The sequence below is a fragment of the Sceloporus undulatus genome, chromosome 5 (genome assembly GCF_019175285.1).
Source record: "Sceloporus undulatus isolate JIND9_A2432 ecotype Alabama chromosome 5, SceUnd_v1.1, whole genome shotgun sequence".
Taxonomy (NCBI): Eukaryota; Metazoa; Chordata; class Lepidosauria; order Squamata; family Phrynosomatidae; genus Sceloporus; species Sceloporus undulatus.
Genome location: NC_056526.1, coordinates 40,070,646 through 40,093,219, shown reverse-complemented (window position 1 = coordinate 40,093,219; position 22,574 = coordinate 40,070,646). Strand labels below are relative to the sequence as shown.

At 38.3% G+C, this 22,574-nt stretch overlaps 1 protein-coding gene across 5 annotated transcripts in view; it reads left to right on the top strand.

The window, feature by feature from the left end:
* LOC121931628 (activating transcription factor 7 interacting protein) overlaps positions 1 to 22,574 on the top strand; it is a 113,462-nt gene that overhangs the window by 67,414 nt on the left and 23,474 nt on the right. For 3 of the 5 annotated variants that reach the window (XM_042469599.1, XM_042469598.1, XM_042469600.1), the window contains 8 exons: positions 4,579 to 4,662; positions 6,945 to 7,090; positions 9,794 to 9,931; positions 13,108 to 13,173; positions 14,441 to 14,514; positions 15,867 to 15,955; positions 19,694 to 20,344; positions 22,321 to 22,406. In XM_042469599.1, the coding sequence (XP_042325533.1) occupies positions 4,579 to 4,662; positions 6,945 to 7,090; positions 9,794 to 9,931; positions 13,108 to 13,173; positions 14,441 to 14,514; positions 15,867 to 15,955; positions 19,694 to 20,344; positions 22,321 to 22,406 (1,334 nt within the window). The remainder of the gene's footprint in view (positions 1 to 4,578; positions 4,663 to 6,944; positions 7,091 to 9,793; positions 9,932 to 13,107; positions 13,174 to 14,440; positions 14,515 to 15,866; positions 15,956 to 19,693; positions 20,345 to 22,320; positions 22,407 to 22,574) is intronic. The other 2 variants (XM_042469596.1, XM_042469597.1) reach the window with 2 other exon arrangements.

Genomic DNA, 22,574 nt, shown 5'->3' with positions numbered 1-22,574 from the left:
CTATACCAATAGAACTTGTACAATCCAAATGACTAAGATCAGCATTCCAAGCTCCAATGTGTCTCTGATGCAACTCTGAGACTGGAGTCGGCCTTTATGAAATTGGAGGCCAGAGTGTGGGTGACTATACTCAGTTACTGGCTTAGACTATCCGTCTTCCCCACCAGCCTTGCTCCACTAATCCTGATTGATGATTTCCGATGTATGTGGAAACAAATGGTGATGAGTAAAATGTCTTCACTGGGCTTTTCTCCAGATCTTGAGCTTGACTTGGGATATGAAAAGGCTAGAGCAACTATCAGACAATGGGTGGTAGATATAGAGTGACTATTAGATCTAGTTAACGCCCCAAATTTTATTGCTAGTGACTCCAATAGATATTTGGCATCACCTGTGTCGTACTTAGCAAAACTCAAAGTAGCTAAACGTCGGACAGCCTTTACTTTGGCATGATCTCATTCCCTTCCCTCAGCTGTCCTTGAAGGCCGATATAAGAAGATCCCCTTCTCAGACAAACTATGCCCCTGTGACTCTGGCCAAGTAGAGACAACAGGGCATGTACTATTCCAGCGCTCATACTACAGGGACATCTGCCACAGCCTTATTTCACCTTTATTGCATAAATACCAAGTACACACCAGTCAGTTTGATACTTCTCTGCTGCTTTCATATGTCAACCTCAATACAACATGTTCCCAGATTTTGTGCAGCTACAATTAAAATTTGCCAGGCAATGAGCTCCACAGCACACTAGTATTAATCTTGTATTGCTATACTGGAATCTGAAAGGATACTTTAAATACTGTTTTTAGGCTTTGTTTTTACCTTCTTTTATTCTGTATCTCCCTGTTTATCTGTGCTGGTCTATGACTGTAATAAAGATTTTCCATCCCCCTCCCCATGGTTTCTTTATCTTTGATTGCATATTAGATTGTGGTAAAGGTTGATCTTAAAAAATTGTGTCACAGAAAAATAAAATAAAAGGAATGCCTTGTTTCCTGAGCAAAGACACCATATCTGCCACCCATTACGTCTTCTAGTCTTGATTTACTAACACAGAGATAACAATGGCTGGGCTGTCTTTGTCCAAAAAGAGGTTACAACTGGTGTACTTAGCCCTACTTGTGAAGATTACTCTAATCCACTTCGTAACTTAGGCTTTCATTGTCAAAGCTTGATGAGTCAACACTCCTGAACAGAATGCCAGAACCTGAACAGTTATTGCATGCTCATGAATCTGGCCAAAGAGAGTTTGAGGCGGCCCAGAGAGATCTTTTTTAGGAGTAGCCTTTTGTGTGGTGTCTTGGACTGCTCCTTTCACAAAGATACATTCTCTTCTTTTTGGACCCGACTAACTAGTCAAGTTGCTCATGTCAGAAGGGGAAGAGGCCAGACTAACGTGTGGTAGACCTCGCTTCTCCAGACACTGTTTACAAGCCATAACTGAATTTTATGCTGTATAGATAAAGCCTCTGACTATATTGGAGAAATACTTGTGTCTAAGTCAAGGCAGATACAAGTGACTTATCCTCAAAATTTCATCTGACAAAGTAGACTTGTCTCTGAAAGCACACGTTGCCAATTTTTTCCCCTCTTAGTCTCAAAAGTGCTACAAGACTTCTCAACATACTTACCTTCAAACTGTTTAGGAAACATTTTATAACATTCATTAGAAGTTTCCTTTATTTCTCATTTGTGGAACCATCTGTAAAAGATTCTGAACCATTAAAATTGGATCACGTGCTGAAAACACATTGACAAAGTAACCCTTTCCTAGGATCACAGCTGTAGAGTATGCTTGCCAATAAGCTCATAGTGCTGATGTAAATAATAATAATAATAATAATAATAATAATAATAATATTTATTTGTATCCCGTCCCTCTGAGAACAATCAGGGCGGCTAACAAAGTTAAAAATACAGAGTTCTCCTGCCCTGATTTTGTTTTTCTGTATGCTTCAATATCATTACTTCTCAAATAAACCAAAGGGATTATCAAAATTATACATAACAGGACAGGCCACTTTTATTTATTAACATAATATGCCACTTTTCTCCTGGAGTGGTACCCAAGGCAGCTCACAAATAAAAGTGGTTAAAACCTACTAATACTGTTTTTTAAAAAAAACAATTAAAATAATTTAATTTAAACAGTATAAAATTATGTTTAAAAATACAGAAGTTAAAAATATAAATAAAACAGCATACATCTCAATAAGAAGCCTCACTGAGAGTGATTATGTTTTAAAAGCCTGCTTGAATGGAAACATATTTGCTTTCCAGCAAAAGAAAAGCAAGGAGAAGGCCAGGCCAGCCTCCTGTAAAAGGGCATTCCAGAGTATGGGAGCAGCCCCTGAGAAAGTGCTCTTTCGTGCCCTCACCAAGCGAGCCTTTGATGTTGACAGGACCAAGAAGAAGCCTTCCCCTGATCTTGAAGCTTTGGCATGTTCTCGTGAGAAGTTGTATCAATTAACCAACTCAAAAAAGTAAAGTAAAGTAGGATTTTGGCAGGAATGCCAGCCAGATGGTCCTTCAAGACTCTCATACATCTTGTCAAATTCCATTGATATCTTGGGGATAGCACACCAATGGACATCCCAGCCTTATATATGACAGTTAGCTAAAACTGTAGCAGAAAGTACTGTCAACATGAAAAGTACAGTCAGCCCTTTTTATCCATGGCTTGAAAATATTCAAAAAAGTTATACATTCCAAATAGCAAACTTTGATTTTCCATTGTATATAAGGGACACCATTTTGCTCTGCCATTATATTTAATGGGACTTGAGCATCCACAGATTTTGTTATCCACAGGGGATCCTGGAACCAAACCTCAGCAGATAAAAAGGTCCCACTGTAATGTCTTTGTGAAAAACTAGGGACTGTTCTCAAAGAATGGGGTACCATTACATTTGATTGTCCTGATGTAGTGGGTACCTGTACAGTACTCCGGACAAGAGGCTGCTGTTAGAAAAGAACACGATGAAACAAAATGGTTCCCAATTGGAAAGAGGCCAGAGAGGGCTGCATTCTATCACCATATTTGTTCAACTTGTCTGCAGAAAACATCATACGTAGACCAGGTTTAGACTTGGAGGAAGAGAAGTGAAGATCAGAAGAAGGAATATCATGCAAGTGACACCATAATGCTAGCAGAAAACAGCAAGCACTTGAAACAATTGCTAAAGAAAGTCAAAGAAGAAAGGGCTAAAACAGGCATTCTGCTGAACATTAAGAAAACAAAAATAATTATCCTAGAGGATTTACATATATTCAATGTTAATGACAAGGAAATTGAAATAGTTTATGAGTCTAATTTAATGAGATGGAAGAGGCCTTGCTGTTCATTGAACCATGTTTAAGCTTATCAGAAGTGATTCTAGCTATCATTAGGTTGGCCTTATTGAGGGGAAGATTTGAATCTTGTTGAAGTGAGGAATTACTAGATATGTACATTATTTCCTAATTCTAGCTCTGATCCTGACACTAAACATAGCTGTCTCTTAATACATTGTATAATTCATAGTACATTCAGTTTCTCCTTGTTCAGAAAATGCCCCACAACTCACTCAATACAGGGTGTTCTTTAAAAAAAAACAACAACCAATAAGCATAAGAGTAAGACAGTTTCACTCTGTGACCAGTGATTCCAGCAACCACTGCTGCTTTTGTTACATATTTAAACAGAGATCCAGCTAACCAAGTGGAATTACTGTTCCTTAGCTTTGGCTTCTTCCCAAAAAATTCAGTACATTATAGCCAGCTATAAAATTTGTTACTCTCAAAGAAATTTGGGCATTTCGAAATATATAACCTAAGTGAATCCTGTATCTATGTGACCTGTGTTCCTAGTTATCTCTACTTCATGATGTCACAGAACTCTTCTGAGTTACAAATGAGAGCTGTACTGAATAAAAATTCCACAAATCTTTGTTTGAAGTGGCAAATACACCTTTAATTTTATCCTTTTCCAAATGCTAAAATAAATATAACTCAAATCCTATCTTGCTAAAACATGCAAGTTTTTAAGTAGACACCTGAAATTCAAATACAAATGTATAATTAACTCAGTGGTTAAGTCAGTATTTTTAATTTTAAATATAGTACAGTGGTACCCCGGGATACGAATGCGCCGCCTTACGAAATTTCCAGGTTACGAAAAAAATCCATTTAAAAAAACTGTTCCGGGTTACGAAGGTTATTTCGGGTTACGAAAAATTTTTTGGTGCTTTTCGGCGCTATTTCGCACGAAATCGCGGCTTTTCCCCATTAGCGCCTATGGCTTTTTCGCCTTACGAAGATTTTCGGGTTACGAAAGCGGCGGCGGAACGAATTAATTTCGTAACCCGGGGTACCCCTGTATAATTAAATACATTTGTGTGTTCATCAAATGTTGTGGGTTAAAATATAAATGTTTGATATCTTTGGATTTTTGAACTAAAAGGTTTAGTTTATTTCTCTTGGTTAGCTGCCTGTACCGATCTATGTATACAGCCATAGAAGTACCTGTGAAAATCTCTTTAAAACATATTGGAGAGATTTTGCTAAATAAGATTAAATGTTTTGTCTTTCTCATAGAAGATAAAGAAGAGAAAAATGAAAAAGAATTGAACAAAGTGGAAGAAAAAGAGCACAATGAGGAAGAGAAACCTCCAGAAAGAAGTATGTATGGCAGGCATACTTAATTCCTTACAAAATGTGACAGAATCGTATTTTGGAAGGAATTAAATTGCACTTTTCTTTTAGTCTCTGTTTGAAAGTACAATATGATCCTTGTATCTGGTGACCATGATTTCACTTACCTGCGTCCAGGGAGTAAAATGTCACTTCAGGAATCTGAAGGTGTCCTCCAAGGTGACTCTGTCATCAACATCCAGTGGAAATATAACATTCAGTGATAACTGCTGTTTCACTTATGGGCCATAACCATGGAAACTGATCCCTGTGGATGCAAGGGGTCATACTGTATTATAGGTCAGTGGAACTTTCAGCAAAACATTAGTGTAACCCTGCCACAAATAGCATTGGTCCTGTTTGAAACTCTAGCCACCCTGAAACAAGAACTTGATAGTACAGAATGTAAGGAGGAGTCCTTTCCACTGCACAACTTTCCCTTACTGTTGTTTGTAGCAGTGCTGTTCAGCAAGCCAACAGGCTTAGGCTGAGTACACCCTGTCATCCCCAGAGTGATACCTATATAGCAAGTGGGATTCATTCAGGTGGGAGTGGGGTAAAAAAAGTGAATCTTTCTAGCTTTCTTTCCCACTGAAGCATTTCTGTATATTGCAGAAAGGTATATATTGCCTCATGATATTTATCTCCATCACCATTGCCCCAGTAGTTGTTATAAATGTTTAATGGCTCTAAGCCAGTCCCTGTCCTCTGCAGTTGTCCTGAAGATTCATAGGTAATTGCTGAGCAGTTTTGTTTCCTTTTTGTCTAGAAATTTAAATATTTCTTCATACCTAAGAAGTAAGTATTGGGCAGGTTCCTATATTGCCCAGCAGAATGCCTGAGAACTCACAGTTTTGCTGCATTACACCCCCCCCCTCCCCCGGACAGCCATTCTGTAGCTGCTTTAGAGCAGGGAGAGGGATTAGAGAAGTGTTTGGCTATTCCTCATAGTCAGATGCAAATGGCATCTTCTGCCATCTGATGTCACTGGTCTGTACCTGCCTAAGGGGCATAGCCAGAGGCTTCTCGTGTTCTCCATCAACCATGAAATGGCTATTCAGTGTTGGGTATGTATGCTTATTGCTTTTGGTGGCACATGGAAGGCTTGCTAAAGGGGCAAAGTTGGTTCCTCTAGTTTTCAGATTTCTCAGGCTGCTGCCACACTGCAGAAATAAGGCAGTTTGTCACCACTGAACTGCCATGACTCAATGCAATGGAATTCTAAGATTTGTAGTTTTGTGAGATATTTAGCCTTCTGCAGTGAAGAGTCCTGGTGCCATACCAAACTTCAAATCCCAGAATTCCATAGCACTGAGCCATGGAAGTTTAAAGTGGTGTCAATTTGTTTTATTTATCAATGTGACAGCAGCCTTAGCTGTCACTTTGCTGTTGATTCTACAGATTATGCAAGACCACAACACAAAGTACTTTTGTACTTTGATAAAGTATCTCTATGTCAAGTTGATAGTAAATGACAGAATGGATAGGTTACGACAACAAAACCTATTATTATTATTATTATTATTATTATTATTATTATTATTATTATTATTTATATAGCACTGTAGATTTACCAGATGGCTCCAGTAATATGTCTTCAAGCTATTATTTGTGTGTCACATATACAATTTTTATTGATAAATGTTAAACAAAAACTAAAAAACCACACCAGGTTACATGAAAGTATCATATTTAGTCTGCTTGATGCTACTATTCTCCCCAGCAATATATCCCTGTACCGTGTCTAATCCCACATACGGTACAGTAGTCCATTCCCTTACGTGGGGGGATCCGTTCTGGAACTCCCCCCGTGTAGGGGGGAAATTACGTATGTTTGCGCCCCATTGAAAATAATGGGGTGCGTGCATGCAGCGCTCGCGCCACAGTCGCATGCGCCATTCATTAGATTTTCCTGTGGTTTCAGCATATGCTGAAAGCCATGGAAGTGAAACATATATGCATGTATGGCGTGGGCTAACTGTAATATCTTTCTTAGCTAAGCTTGCCATCATTATTTTATGTCTAGTTTAATTTTAGTGAACATATATGTTAAAATTTATATAATAGATGTCCTTCCTATTTCAGATCTGATTTCTGTTACTTACTGCAGGATTACTTAACTGCTAGTTTGCAATATCCTTCTTTCTAACATTCATTATGATAAGATGCTTTGATACTTTATTTTTGTCATGGAAACCACCTTCTGAAGATTGCATTCTTAAGTAGGCAGCTGAAGTATTTTAAATTTAATAAAAATGCATAAATTTTAGGTGAAGCATCAAGAAGAAAGCGTTCCAAGTCAGAAGATATGGATAGTGTCCATTCAAAGCGTCGTCGATATACGGGAGAAGAATATGAAGCAGAATTTGAAGTAAAAATTACAACAAGAGGGGATGTTCACCAAAAGCTAGAAAAGGTAGAGTTGATTATCTTCTTCTGTTGTGTGTATTTTGGATTTTAACATAAACAGTCTTAGCTTTTTCTTAATAACCTGTTTTTCAGAATGCTTTATTGAGGAGGGCCAAATAGTTGAGGTTATGCTGTAAATAAGCAAAAATCATATGGAATTTTGTGGGATTTTCAGGCTATGTAGCCATGTTCTGGAAGAGTTTATTCCTGATGTTTTACCAGCATCTGTGGCTGGCATATCTGAAGATGCCAGCCACAGATACGGGTGAAACATCAGGAATAAATTCTTCCAGAAAACAGCCACATGGCCCGAAAGCCCCACAAAAAACTGGATTCCAGCCTTGAAAGCCTTTGACTTCACAAATCATATGTAATGTTATGGAGATGTTACCACATTCCGAGCAATCCTGTCAAAACAATGTTGGGCTTCTCTTATATTTTGTATTATCATTATTTAGTCTGGTTGCAATTAAGCCAATAACTAAATTCTTCTCTTACTGTCCTTTATGCCAGAATAAACTGTAGACCATCTAGTATCTGCTTGTTGCTAGCATTCTAGCCAAGACTGGGAATGTTGGCTCATGGCTACAATACTATGCCAATAAGCTATGGTGTAAATCTAACTGAACTGGGGTGGATTTATCTAGCCCTGTATACTCCATATTGTGATGCATCTGAAATTTTAGCCAAAATTTAGGTCATCTTGTAGAGATCTTGAGTATGCAGTAATTGACCTGGATCCAATTACTCCTTCCGACTAGAATAGACCCATTGACTCAATGATTGAATACTTCAACACTTGGTAAATCCCATTAATTCTTGGGGTATGTTGTATTTGGAACTGCAATTGGATTTAGTTTGTGAAATGCAAATTTTAAACTCATCAATGGAGCTTAACAAAAAAGTAGACCATGCAAGACTGAAGTGAGATCACACCCTGTTTTTATCCTTGCTAAACATCAGTACCATTTACTGCTGTATGACAGTGATCCAAGTACCCAGTGGTGTTACACCAGCAAGCTTGAAACATTAATCTTACAATTTACTTGGAAAATAGGAAGCCGTGTGATTGATTAGCAGTCCAGAAGTTAAGAGCCAAGGTATCAGTCCAAAGCTGGGAAGCCAAAACCAACAGGGGATATGTCGATGAGTACTTAAGAACAGGGCAGAATCTCTGAGCTGGTTTGGATTCCTCTCACAGTAATCAACGTTGCCTGAAGCAGTCATTCAGTATCCATTGCCAGACCTAGGGAGGCCGGTTCTTTTGTGCAAATTGCTCAGGAGGCACCAATTGAGCTGCAGAGGAATCTCTCCCCAAACACTCCAGCCCTGCTAGCATCTCTGAGAGAGGCACAACATGTTACTTAAGGTAGTTGAGAAAGGAAGAAGACAATAGAATTAGTTAAATAATGGATTGTTTGACCTTGGGTAAGTCACACTCTCTCAGCCTCAGGGGAAGGCAGTGGCAAATCTCCTCTGAACAAATATTGCCAAGAAAACTTCTTAATAGGTTTGCCTTAGGGTTGCCATAGGTCAGAAATGACTTGAAAGGACACAACAACAAGGAATTTAAAAGGGCATGATATAAATTTAGGCGATCCTTTTTTTTTTGGTCATGCTTTTAAAAAGCGTGGATTCTTTTACACATAATAATTTTATAAATTTGCGGTCATAAGTATGGGAAAGTGAGTGACATGTTATTTTTTCCCACTAAAATTACTGAACAAGATGTAGCAAGAACAAATGTATATTCATCATGTTTATTCAGTTATCAAAAAGTCTTTATCATTACTTGTTGGACATACTCCTTGTTTTGCATTTATAACATAACCTTTTTCCCAAAATGGGATCCAAGGTAGCTTGGCAGTGCATGGTGTAGGTGAATATGAGGAAGAAATTTTAATGGTATCCTTGGGTTGTGCATGAGGAGAAATGTGTGATATAAATTTAATAGAATTTTAAAAAGCAAAAATAAAAACCAGCTTCAACTATCAATACATTTGAGTGGCTTTCCAGTGACTTGTACTTTGGTTGTGATCAATTTGATTTAATTGCTCAGTGGATATTTTACAGCACTGTGGTGAAAATTTATACAATTCTTTTATCCATATAAATTATATATTTGAGAACTGATACTTTTGTTTTCTCTAATGCTGTAACTCAAATTTCAAAAGTTGACATTGTATCTATGATTGTGTTAGATCATGCCCCAGTTATTAAATTTATTGTCAAGACCTTAAATATTTTTAGTAAAAATCTCCCTAAAAGTTAAAATAGTTCAATTAAACAGTGATATTTACTTCTTTTCATTTTCTTTCCATGTTTCTAATGGTTTTGGAGACCTTAAAGGCCAGCAGTCTCTCACATTCTCTTAAAGTACTTTCTTTACAGTTCATTTTGAGAGAAAAGGGTAACGTATATTAAAAGGATTGCTATTTACGAGCACAGTGCCTTGGTTTAAATGTAAGTCTAAATGATCAAAATCCTGAATTCAGTGGTGTGTAGCAGAGGTTTTGGATGTCTCAAAAAGAACTAGAAGAATATCATGTGATCCAACGAATCATGTGTTGCTCATCTATGGTTTAAATTCAGACTTCATTGAATCATAATACTTGTATTGCAGAAAAGAGTTCAGTTGTCTTGAGTAATAATGACCACAATACTTCACGTGAATTAGCATTATAACCAATAAATGTTTATATTTTTGCAGGTCATCCATCAGTTTCTAGAAGAGAAGTTCACTGCCCTACAGTGTGCTGTGTTTGATAAAGCTCTAGCAGATTTGAAAACCAGAGTAGAGAAGATTGAATGTAGCAAGAGACATAAAACAGTGCTTACTGAATTACAGGTTTGTAACCATATGTTTTCAGGACTTTATGACATTGTTTTCCCGTTTTTCCCCAGATTTAAAAAGTACAATTCCTAATAATGGATATAATGTTTTCCTCGGTAGTACCCCCTTTTGTTTTATGTGTTTGTTTTTCTACTTACATCAAAACATTTTGTGTTTTCTACCTGGAAAAATGAAACAAAGCATTGTATCCAATACTGACTGTTCTACTGATGGATTTCTGCTAATGGGATTCCCCTTCTCCCTGTCCAACTTCCAGATATATTCCAGAGGATTCCACAGTTCTTCTGAGTAGGTCTAGGGTATGGACAAGTATTCTGGGAGGAGGTTGCATCGCTGAAAATAGACTCATTTTCTGTTCCATTTGTGAATCTTTTCCAACATCATAGTGACCTTCATTGGATAAAGTTCTTTGAGGAAGCCCATGTTAAGCAGCTGTAAGTTCTTTACAGTTTGCACATGACAGGCTGACACTTGGACATCAAATATATAGCAGAGATAAGGTTCATGTGGAGAGAATGATAAATTGGATGGAGGGACAGACAGTTACGTTTGGCATGATTGCATGAACAGTAGAACCAGATGACAGAAAGTTTTTTCACTGATGAATTGGCCTAGACTTACATGGCTCAGTTGAAGGGACTCAGTGCACTCAGTTTTAACAAAAGTTACAGAGCATTTTATTAAGGTAGTTTTGTGATACTATACTCCAATTAAGCTAAACTATATAAGCAGAATAAAACAAAATTAAAATCTACAAAAGAGCTATACATTTATTGGCCAGTCAAAATGCACAAAACGCATAATACAAGCTTCCAGTGCTCCACTGGCTTGTTCATCAGGCAAAAGATGTTAAAAATCATACAGGAGAAAGAAAAGTGACAGTTTCGGTGCCCCAGGCCTACAACAGTCATTTGTGTTCCTCCTGTATGATTTTTAACATATTGCTTCTGATGAAGAAGACAATAGAGCTTCAAAAGTTTGCATTATGTGTTTTTTGTTGGCCAATAAGAGTATCACTCCTTTGTGGGTTTTGGATTTTGTTTTATTTTGCTGTATGGACAGCACAGTTATTCTTGAATATATATAAGCAGTGATTTCAGATGCTGCAGATATAATTAGGCACTCTGGTTCTGCCCACAGATTATTCATTTTCAAGTAGAAATTTTCTCTGAAATTGAATTTTATCGCCAATGGAGGAAAAGGTGGAATTTTCAACAGTACTGAGTTTCTGGAAAATACAATATTGTTTTTCCTACATCAAAATTTATTTTTCCTTGCTTAACAGCAAGATTAGAAATGGCTTGCAAGTTAAAAATTGTTTCTTTTTCATGGAACATTAAACTAATAGTTCAGATTCTTAAGTTAAGAAGCATCCAGAGACACCACAAATGTAACTGGAATGTTGGTGCCCATGTTATTTAAAGAAGTCTTAAGCTTGAAATAGATGAGCTGGAAAGAGCGGCTTCTGGCCATTCTGGGGGCGGGGCATGCAGATGACACATGTCTCTATTGCAGGGATAAGACCACTTTTAAAAGAAATTCTCACTGGACCAAACAGTATCAGATAATAGTTGGTGTGTGTCAAATATGTCAAATAGATCGTTGGAAGAAAATGTTTGAAAAGGGGGTTAAAGCCACCTTGGCTGATGTACAAGGAGAAGGTGGGATGTTAATTCAACTTGTAATAGAAAGTAAACTACAGTTGTCCCTCCATATTCGCTAGGGTTAGGGGAACAAGACCCCCGTGAATATGAAAAAACTGCAAATAACAAAAACACTGTTTTTACCTGAGAGGACACCTCTCTAGGAATCTCTGGGTCCTCCAGTGCAACTCTATGGTCCATAGAATGGCACTGGAGTAGCTACAAATGGTCTTTCAGTGCAACTTTTAGTTAAAGTTGACCACAGAGTTGGACTGGAGGACCTAGACTGTCCTAGAGAGAACATATTAATGAAATCCGTGAATAATCAAAGCCGCAAATATCAAAGCCGCAAATATGGAGGAGTGACTGTATATATATAGCCTTATATTTGGTATAGTGAAAGTCCATCCCACTGGATTTGAAAATTTTGCTTCATTTAAATATCTGGTATGTGTGTATTAGAGAGTGTGGCATAGTGGTTTGGGCATTGTACTAGGATTCTGGACACCAAGATTTGAACTCCAGCTCGGCCATGGAAACCCACTGAGTGCCCTTGGCAAGTCACACTCTCATTTTCAGAGGAAAGTAAAGGCAGCCCCCTCTAAACAAATCTTACCAAGAAAATGTTCGTCTTAGGGTTGCCATAAGTTGGAAACAACTTGAAGACACAGTAAAATGGATTAATGAAATCTGTGTTTGGGCTTATTTGAAACAGTCCTTTTACCCTAGGATTTTTACACTCTCTGGGAGGTCCAGTATCTTGTCTCAGGAATCGATAAAGCCTCATTAAAAGGCATCCATTGGGACCATTGGATTGTGGTTGCAAATAAGTTTGTTTAAAAAATATTGGTTGCTAAAAATATGGCAGAAATACTATTTTTAGGATTTTGCTGTTCCTTTATTTTTGTACATCCAGTCATGGCATAGAAAATTGTATTTTATATGAAAGCCACTAATATGAAAAGCATTTCCTCTGCTTTTTACACTTTTAGGCTGTGGAAACAAGAATGAAAGGCTATTGTAGATAAAACTATATGTAGAGAGACGGCTGCAGTGGACATTTTGTAAAGACTTTAGATTGGTTCTTAGTAAGCTACTTCCTTAATCAGGACAGAAGGTGTAATTGACATTTCATCCTTTTTAGGCAGCCTTGATAATAAAGAAGACTTGACTTTGTTAACCATGGCAAATTCACTACTGTCTCTAAAGGTGCTGGGTATGAAATTCATAGGATTTGTATTCCTGTGTATTAAAATTAAAGATACTGTGTATTGATAGTTATTGTTATTGTTGTTGTTGTTGTTCATTTATATAGTGCAGTAAGTTTTGCACAGTTCTATAAATGATGGTTCCTTAATAATTATAAAGCAATGTATTTAGCTTGAGAGTACATGTTCATTTTTGTTTTACTATTCCAAAATCTTATTGTTTTGACAATACTAGGCTTTACTAACCCAATAAATTAAACAAATCAAAGATTTATTGAGAATCTGTTTCACTTCCATGCTATTTCCCCCTTACTTAAAGGCTAAAATTGCAAGACTGACAAAAAGGTTTGGAGCAGCCAGAGAAGACTCAAAAAAAAAGTCTGAAGTAAGAATTGAGTTTTTGATTACTTTTCTGATTTATTGTTACAAATAATTCTCTTGCTGCTAGTTCACATACATTCATGATGAAAAATACTCCTGTGCAAAATACTAGTTGGCTACATAATGCATTTAGCGATGGGAATGTGTATGTATTAATTTGGTAAACATATTAGAAACAGTTTAGTTCTTTGTTGTTTCTGTGACTCAAAGAAATAGGTTATCTGTGCCTGAGCAGTGCATCATTCGGAATCTTCTAGAGCTATTACATAAGGTTTTTAATGGTAGCCACACCCACTCCCCACATTCCTAACAGAACTGCTTCCAGTCTAAATCCTCAGTTCAGGTAAGCAGCCTGTCCTTTGGTTCAAAGGATTAAACAAGTGGAGGATTTTTCTCAATAAGGAGACAGAACATCTTCACTTACTTCACCATAACAGTCTATTATCCCCTCTGTTGTAAAGCCGCCCGGATTCCCAGTGATTGGGCGGCATATAAATAAATCCTATTATTATTATTATTATTATTATTATTATTATTATTATTATTATCGTCATCATCAGAGTAGCTTCTTAGTGAACGGCTTAGTAGATGTTTAGCCTTAGATAGTTAATGACTAATTTTCTTGCCAGAAATTGGGCAGGAGGAACAGGGCAAGATATCCTGCCGTTGATGCTAGCACAGAATTAAATACTCTGTAATTACTCTAGTTGTTATCTAAAAAAATCTTAACCTAATAATTTAATTTAAGGCATGTGGTACATAAAATAACCTACATTATTGATGGCGAACATTTTAGGAGTTGAGTGCCCAAAGTAACGGTCTTCTGGCACTGGGTGTTACCAGGGGAAAGTTGAATATTTCACAGTTCTGACATACTTCATGTCCTGTGACTCATAAATCAGAGCAAAGACCTCTCTTTTAAGAAGTGTCTGATTTTTTTCTTAACTTTTAGTTGGAAACTTGTAACTTGTAGTTAGGGGGAAAAAATCTGTTGTCTTAACATTTTTTTTTCAGCTGAAAGTTATTCTGTGTTGTTGCATGGTGCAGTGTGAAAAAGCAGGGTCGTTATAAATTTGTAGATAGATAGACCAGCATTTTTATACATATAGGGTTTCAGTATTAGAGGCATCAGGAGAAGAGCAAACCATATTATATAATGAAGGTGCTTTTGAATTTCTAAAAGCATAAACATGTGCCTAGTGGATGGAATAATCATGTATGAACTACAACTTTTAAAACATAGAACTCACCTAATTTACATCACTTTGTAGAATCCACAAAACATGGCCCATTCCCCAGGAAAAGCAGCTGGCGACACAAGTGGTATCAACAGTGTGCAATATCGGTAAGCTTTGAAAATTGTTCCTTTTGTGGAAATTAATTCTTATGAAAAATTCCATAAAAATACAGTGGGTCCTTTCCATCCGCAAGGGAGGGGGTTGGTTCCAAGCCCACCACAGAAGGAAAAAATGCAGAAATTCAAACCCAGAAATTCAAAGTTAATGGGCAGTGATGCATGCACACCCATATCAGCATACCCACAGGTCCACACCACAGTTGGCTAATATGGAATGGGATGGTCCATGGGAGCCCCAATCTGGATGGCTAGACTACCAGTACATCAACTCATTGTATAATGTATATTGTGGATGATATTTTTCATAACTTGACTATTGTGAATGGTTCTTGTCTTCTGCTGTTAAAAGCATGAGTCTTTTCATGTATTCTCATGTAGGTAGGAAGTTGCCTATGTAGAATATGAGTTCTTAGAGCCCAGAATGTTTTTCCCCCTTATTTTTCAGGAATTCATCTTAGGTCTTTTTAATGCAAATAAATATGGCCTAGCTAGTGGTCTTGTAAATGAGACACCCTGGAAGCTTTAAAACATTTGCCCCCCCTCTGGTCACCTGGGCCAGAATCATGTATAGTAGTCCACTCTTATCTGTGTTTTTCATTATCTGCCATCAGCCAAGGTCTCCAAATATAATGTAGCCTCCCACCCCATCCACAGTTTTGCTCTCTACAGTCTCAAATACCTGCAGTCAGTTGTGGGCCAAAAACATTACAGGTATAGAGTCTGATACTATTGACAGTTTGAAGCATCCACTGGAGTGGATGTGGGTGGGGGAGGACTAATGAATAAGCGGGGGACGTTAGTGTCAAACTGCTTAGTGAACTTACTCAAGCTGTTAGACTGTCTCAGTCTTCATGCAGGAAAGACTTCAAGCTATGTCTTTGCAAGTGGAAAAACAGTGGAGAATAAATAGCAGGTGGCCCTTACCTACTGTACAGGCATGCAGGAGGAGGAGGAGGTGGCCACCTGACATGCACCTCCCACAGAGAGGCCAGCTCATGTCTCAACCCATCAATTTCTCCAGAACTTGGCCCTAAGAGGCTGTTGAAGTCAAAATGCTGTGAGGGGAGGTTCATAAAGTAGTTTGTTGATGAGGTACAGGTGATTTTCCAAGCCATTTCTTCATAATACCTTGGCTCCCAGAACCCCTCAGAGACAAGCTTTTAAGAAATACGTGCTGAAATAGAACTGGTCTCCAATAGCAGCTGTATGCTGTGAAATCTAATGGAACCACAGCAAAAGGGCAGTATAGTCTGCCAGAATTGAATGGGATCTCAGCGTCATACTACTTATTTCTGTACCTCCACCGCTTGTTATAGCTAACACGAATCTTTATTTCATAGAAATGCTGGCACAGTAAGACAGATGCTTGAATCCAAAAGAAACGTGGGAGACACCACAACAGCTACATTTCAATCTCCTGTAAATACAGGTGAAAATATTTTCTCATCTGAGATACAATGCTGTCTTTAAAAAAAAAGGAATTTGTATAAATGTCAGTGTAATTCTATCAGATAACAACCATAGTAGCAGAAATTACATGTATAGGGAAGCAAGATGGCAACTTGCAGATAGATGGCTTTTCATTAAGCTCTGCAGTACTCTGAGCCTTTTGGTGTTAAAACATTTAGTACTGATGAATCCACACTGTTAGATGATAAGAATTGTTTAAATCTACTGACCTTGGACTTTGGAAGTGTAGTACAAACAGCATTTAGTAGCAGAAATTATTTTCCTCCTTAGATCCAAAGTTTAAAAGTGCAAAAACATATGCCAGGTTTGGACAGAATCATGTGATTCTGGATTGTAGAATACAGTCTTCTGAAGATGTCCTTCCAAAGAAACATCTGTAGAGAACCAAAGCATCATGTGCCATACAGTGTAGGACATGATGCTGACTTAACATTAATTTTACCATTGCTGCTTCTTTCATCAAACCTGGAACAGAAGCAAAGGAGGAATCCATAGGCTATGGATTTTACCTGGAAGGAGGGCACTCACTCCATCACATGTCAGTAGAGTCCACTCTTATTTTCTTTGTGTCCCCCTTTAGGCCAGGTTGGTCCCAGGGCCACACAAATGTTTATACTTGAAACATCCCTCTATGGAGTGTAATTTTGTTACCTCCTCTGGAAGTTTTGGACTAACAGACTGCCAGATAACTTCCTGTTGGGTGGGGGGTGGGGGGTGGGGGGAGACACTCTTGGACCACAAAAGGCCAGGGAGGGCCAAAAGTCACAAAATTGCCCTTCACACACCCAGGGGCTTTTCAAGGCAAAAGAAATTCCAAATTGGTGAGCGTCCCATATTCCTTGGGGCATTGCAGACATACACCTATCCTGTGAGGGTTGTCCTCTCCTGCTTTAGGTCATAGAATCATAGAATAATAGAGTTGGAAGAGACCACAAGGGCCATCCAGTCCAACCCCCTGCCATGCAGGAAATCTCAAAGTATACCCGATAGATGGCCAACCAGCCTCTGTTTAAAGACCTCCAAGGAGGGAAACTCTACCACTCTCCGAGGGAGTGTGTTCCACTGTCAAACAACCCTTACTGTCAGGAAGTGCCTCCAAATGTTGAGGTGGAATTTCTTTTCCTGTAGCTTGCACCCATTGTTCCGGGTCCTAGTCTCTGGAGCAGCAGAAAACAAGCTTGCTCCCTCCTCAGTATGGCATCCCTTTAAGTATTTAAGCAGGGCTATCATATCACCTCTTAACCTTCTCTTCTCCAGGCAAAACATCCCCAGCTCCCTAAGTTGTTCCTCGTAGGGCATGGTTTCCAGACCCTTCACCATTGAATTGTCACACGAGAGAGAGTTCATAGTCACCCTTAAGTTGCAGTTAAGAAGTTTTATTAAAGTTAAGCATAAAGACAAAGAGGCAAATTAAGAATCTTTTAAAAGTGCTTTCTAATAGTTCTACATTATACAGCCTTACAGAGTGGTTTTACATTTCTTTGCTAGTTACACAGATCATTCATGAATTCTGAGATGGGAAAGCCTTGCCCCAAATGGTAATATCATCCTCACCTTTTTTCTTTTGCAATTTTAGGGAAGGAAATAGCAGAAAGAGGATCAGCAAGGCACAAGTGTCTCATATCTTACTGATAAATTTTCATAATACCTTTGATAGCATGGTCAGTGAGCATGCATATAAGCAGAATAAGACATTCATGCTGCTCCAAATGAGGAAGATTGATGTAAGAGACAAGAATGGGAGATCCAATAACATCAAAAATCCACCAAACAGTGATACCTTAGGTGGGACAACCAAAATGCACAATATACATGTTGCAAGCTTTCGAAGCGCCACTGGCTTCTTCATCAGACAAGGTGTTAAAAAAATCATACAGGACAGAAAAAAAGTAGAAGATGTTAGTCATAGGCCTGCATTCTGCTGTTTTTGTTCTTCGTTCAGATGGTGTGGAAGGGTATCTCTTGCAGGCTGGCACCTCCTCCTTCTGGTCATGTGGCAACTGGGAGATTTTCAAAGTCCAGGAAATTTAACATCCGTTTGCAACACAAAAAGATACTCCTTTGCAATCCAGTATGTCTCCATCCTTTGTGAGAATAACACAGTGGAATATTAAGAAAGACTTAAATAAATGGAAGGGTATAAAATTATCATTAATAGAAAGATTTCAGCTATTATGATGTATTGATTGCCAGAATTAATGTATTTGCTCCAAACTACCCCAATACTGTTTTCAAATATTACCCTTTTAAACTGGCAAAAAGAACTGTCTAAATTTATATGGGCTGGCAAAAAACCAACAAGAATTAAAATAAAAATACTAACAGATTCAGGAGAAAGAGGAGGATTAGGGATGCAAGATCTAAAATTGTACTTTGAGGCGGTAAGTTTAATTTGGCTGAAACAATGGATTGTATTAGAGAATAGAAGATATTTAGAATTGGAGGGACATGATATAAGATTGGTTTGGCATGGATATTTATGGTATGAGATTGTAAAAGTAAACGTAGACTGTAAAAAAAGGAGGTCTTTATTAAAAACATGGCAAAAATATTGGGGTTGAACACATGAAAGGGTACTATAATTTCAGCTGCATTTCATCATAAAGTCAGATGTCATTAGGATACTGGATAATATAAACCATACAAGAAAATAACCCTCTACCAAGAATGTATTAAACACAACATTGACAAGGCTATCTGCTAAAAGACAAAAATGGCAATGGTTTTGGACCACACTTAAGAAATTAGATTGTACCATGATGTTAATTAGACCCAAGGCTGAAGGTCACTTTTTGGTTCAAGGACAAAAGTCAAGGTTCAAGGTCAGTTTTATGATCTCAGAGAGGCAGACAGTGGATGGACAATGCCATCCCTACTTCAGTCCCTACAGTTCAGTACCAGATATGTATTTGGAACATGCAACTGATATGACTGAATTTCAAATCAAATCTGACCAATTTTGATTGATTTATAGAACCTCTTGATTGAATCATATTGGCCCTGTTCTTTGAAACTATCTTCTTCTCTAGTGTGCCATTTATTTCCTGACACATGCACCTGAGTTCAGCAGGATATCTGACCAGCGCTATAGAAACTTCTCTCTTGCAGTCACAGCTGTTAAGCCCCTTGTTTTCTCAGTTGCTTTTTTCAGGCATGCTAGCTCTGCTCTGCCTCCTGCCCGCATATAATAACAGACACTAAAATACATTCTTGGTAATTTCAGTGTAGATTCTGTTCAAACCCAGTAGGATGCCATCTTACTGTGAGGACCTCCAAGATGAATATCCCATACAGATTGGATTAGTCTTGTTTTTTCATTTCATTCTTTCAGAAATTATCACCCTTTATCTAGGTAAAACAGTAATAGTGTGGCAATAGTAAAGTAATTCTCTGTAAGACTTTTTATTCAGTAAAGAAGGCTTAGTGTATCTGTCCAGTAGATCCACTACTGAATGTAATAGAATATTTGGGGGGGGGGGAGTGTCATTCTAATCATCATTTCTGCTTTCTAGTCTGTACATATTTCAGATAGAGCAATTCAGGCTTGATAAATCATATTTTATTACTTAAAAAGTATTGATTAGCATGTTGAAATAACGTTTTAAAACTGTTGATCTCATTTTCATGCCACTTTTGTTAACTGAAATAGCCTGTTTGGGACAAAATTTAAAACCTTTCTCTTTTACTTTCTTTGTAGTATCTGCTGCTACTCTTACTACTCCGCAAACACAAATCAGTGGACATCCCAAACCACAAACACCTGTCACCTCAGCACCATTAACATCTGGTACCTTGACAACATCTGTTATTCCTGCAGCTAACACAGCAACAGTAGTTGGCACAAGCCAGGTGGCTGGTGGCAACACACAGCCAATGTCTGTTTCACTGCAGTCCTTGCCAGTAATATTGCATGTACCCGTTGCAATGTCCTCCCAGCCTCAACTTCTACAAGGCCATACTGGTACCTTGGTTACTAACCAGCAATCTGGCAGTGTTGAATTTATTCCTGTACAAAGCCAATCTAATGTTGGTAACCTAACCAAAACTCCATTGGCTCTGCCACCAGCTAATTCATCAAAACCAAATAATAACACTTCAGTACCCAGCTCTGGCATTCAGAGGAACTCACCAGCTAGTGTTGGCTGTTCAATAGGAACAACTCTAGCAGTACAAGCCGTCTCAACAGCACATCCTGTTGCACAAGCTGGAAGGACTACTTTGGCTACTGTAACTACTTCAGGGATTTATACTCCTCCCACCAATAGGAGTAACATACAAATGAAGATCCCGTTATCAGCCTTCAACAGTACGGCTCCTGAAACAAGCACTGCAGCAACACCTAGAGTTGGTAAGTTATATATCCCCAACCACTGTACTTGAATAGTAGTAGAGAACTGATATATGAGGGAAGCATGCAAACTTTGGGATTAGCTAGTTCATGAACTCATTAAGTTATTAATTCACTATTTTTTCTTAGTGATTTCACCAAACCTTCCAGATTCCATGGGAACATTAAAGAAAAATTATGCATTAGTGAATTAGATCATTATACTTTGTTAGAATTCATTGAACCGGATGCCTCTCCCTCTGTCACATTCAGTAAAACAGGAAGTCCTGCTGCATCAGGAGAATGATGCTTGAGTCCATAAATCATCTTGTACAGATAAAGGCAGTGCCTTCTCCTCAGGTTACTAGGATTCCATTCAGTGCTTCTTTTAGATTCAAAGCAAAACAAGGACTGAAGTGCTGTGCAGACTCTTCACAGCATCAGTCAGTTTGTTGTCAGGTAGAATTTCTGCCTGGAAACTCTTCGGTCAATTTTGGAAGTGGTCCAGAATGGGGATTATCTGGTGTGCTTTAACTTCCAGGAGGCCTGGTCGTACATTCTGATTCAACTTTTGCATAGGAAGTAAATCCACGAGGAAGGCTAGAGGGGCACTATGGATTATCTAGAGTTTTACATGTTTGTGATCAACAGAAAGAACAGCCACCTGGATCCAATTCAGAGGATCCAGCACTTGGGAATCATCATCATCAATATAATTCACCACAGGGTTTTCTTCCCAAAGTAAAGGAGGGAGATGCTATTGGCTCTGGTAAGGATAGTTTGGAACAATCGGCATCAGAGCTGATGGTGTTGGCCAAGTTGTTAGCTGTGATGGTGCATGCATCAGTTCAGTCCCCTGGGCTAGATTCCATCTGAAAAGGTTGCAGTGGTTGCTCTTGCCCCTGCAGGATGAAATTGCCAGAAAGTGTTGATTGAAAGTACAACTTCCACTGACTATGAAGTTGTCTCTGGGTTGGTGGCAATCTGAGGTGTTCAGGGTGGAGGTGCCCATCAGAGACCTGAGGATTGTAGTGGTTACCGTTGATGCCTTTGAGAATGAGGAATGAACTTCAATGGACAGATGGCTGAAACCTATAGTCATTCAGTAAGAAGATACACAGTATCAACTGGCTGGAGCTACTGGCATTGTTACACACTCCTCAGTCTACAGGGAGAAGTTCAGAGCAGTCATGTGTTGATATGGATGGACAATATGTCCGCCCGAACTCACATAAACAGTCAAGGGTGGACATATTCTTGGTCCCTGATGTGGGAGATGATGCTACTTTTACAATGGAGGGAAGTTCTCTGTCAATTGCTGAGAGAGGAGTAACTCAAAGGAATTGCCAGACTGATAGGTTGAGCAGGGAGAGTCTCAACCAGTGTTGGCAGTCCTCCCTCCTAGGGCCAGTGGAAAGATCCAGAGAGGTGGTGATGGGGGGGAAAGGCAGTAGGAGGCAGTGAGGAAAAGGGAGGCAACAGAGTATTGGTGTGCAAGAAAGATGAGAGATCCATTGGCCTTGTTTGTGTGGCCCGAGGAGGGGGGGACTTGAAGCTGTGTGTGGAAAGTATCGCTCTGGGGAAGAATGGTTGGGTCTAACATCTTTTTCTAATTTTCTAACATTTCACATTATTAAATTAATTTTTAAGCCTGATGGTCCAAACTTTCAGAACTTTTTATAGAACGTTGGGTATTTTGTACTATAACTTTATTTATTATAAATTATATGACATTAATCTGCTGTTAGTTGACATTAATTGATATTAAACTGAGATACAGCATGCTGCTGATAAACTAAGTGTATGACATAAATCCTATTATGAATCCTAAATAGAGAATCAGTGGTAACTTGGTACGTTAGTACTTATGTAAGTTGTCTTCCTTCAGAGGGTCTACTCCAGTTGGGACTAGTAATAGAATTCAGGCTTGTGTATTGAAAAAGGACATTGTTCAATAAAACATTATGATGAAGTTGTTTCCTGACACCCTCTCCCAGAGAGTCAGACAGCCAGACAGCTACCGCCTCCACCACCACCACCAGATACTTCAGCCAACAAGAAAGCACCTGAAGTTGCGCCACAGGTAAGTTGTTTTAATACAGAGTAGTATTCACAGTTATACATCTCATCTAAGATTTAATATTCCCTGTTCAGCAAATCAATTTGGAGGTACTCATCATGTTTGTGATTTTTAAAAAATATTATTATTATTATTATTATTATTATTATTATTATTATTATTATTATTATT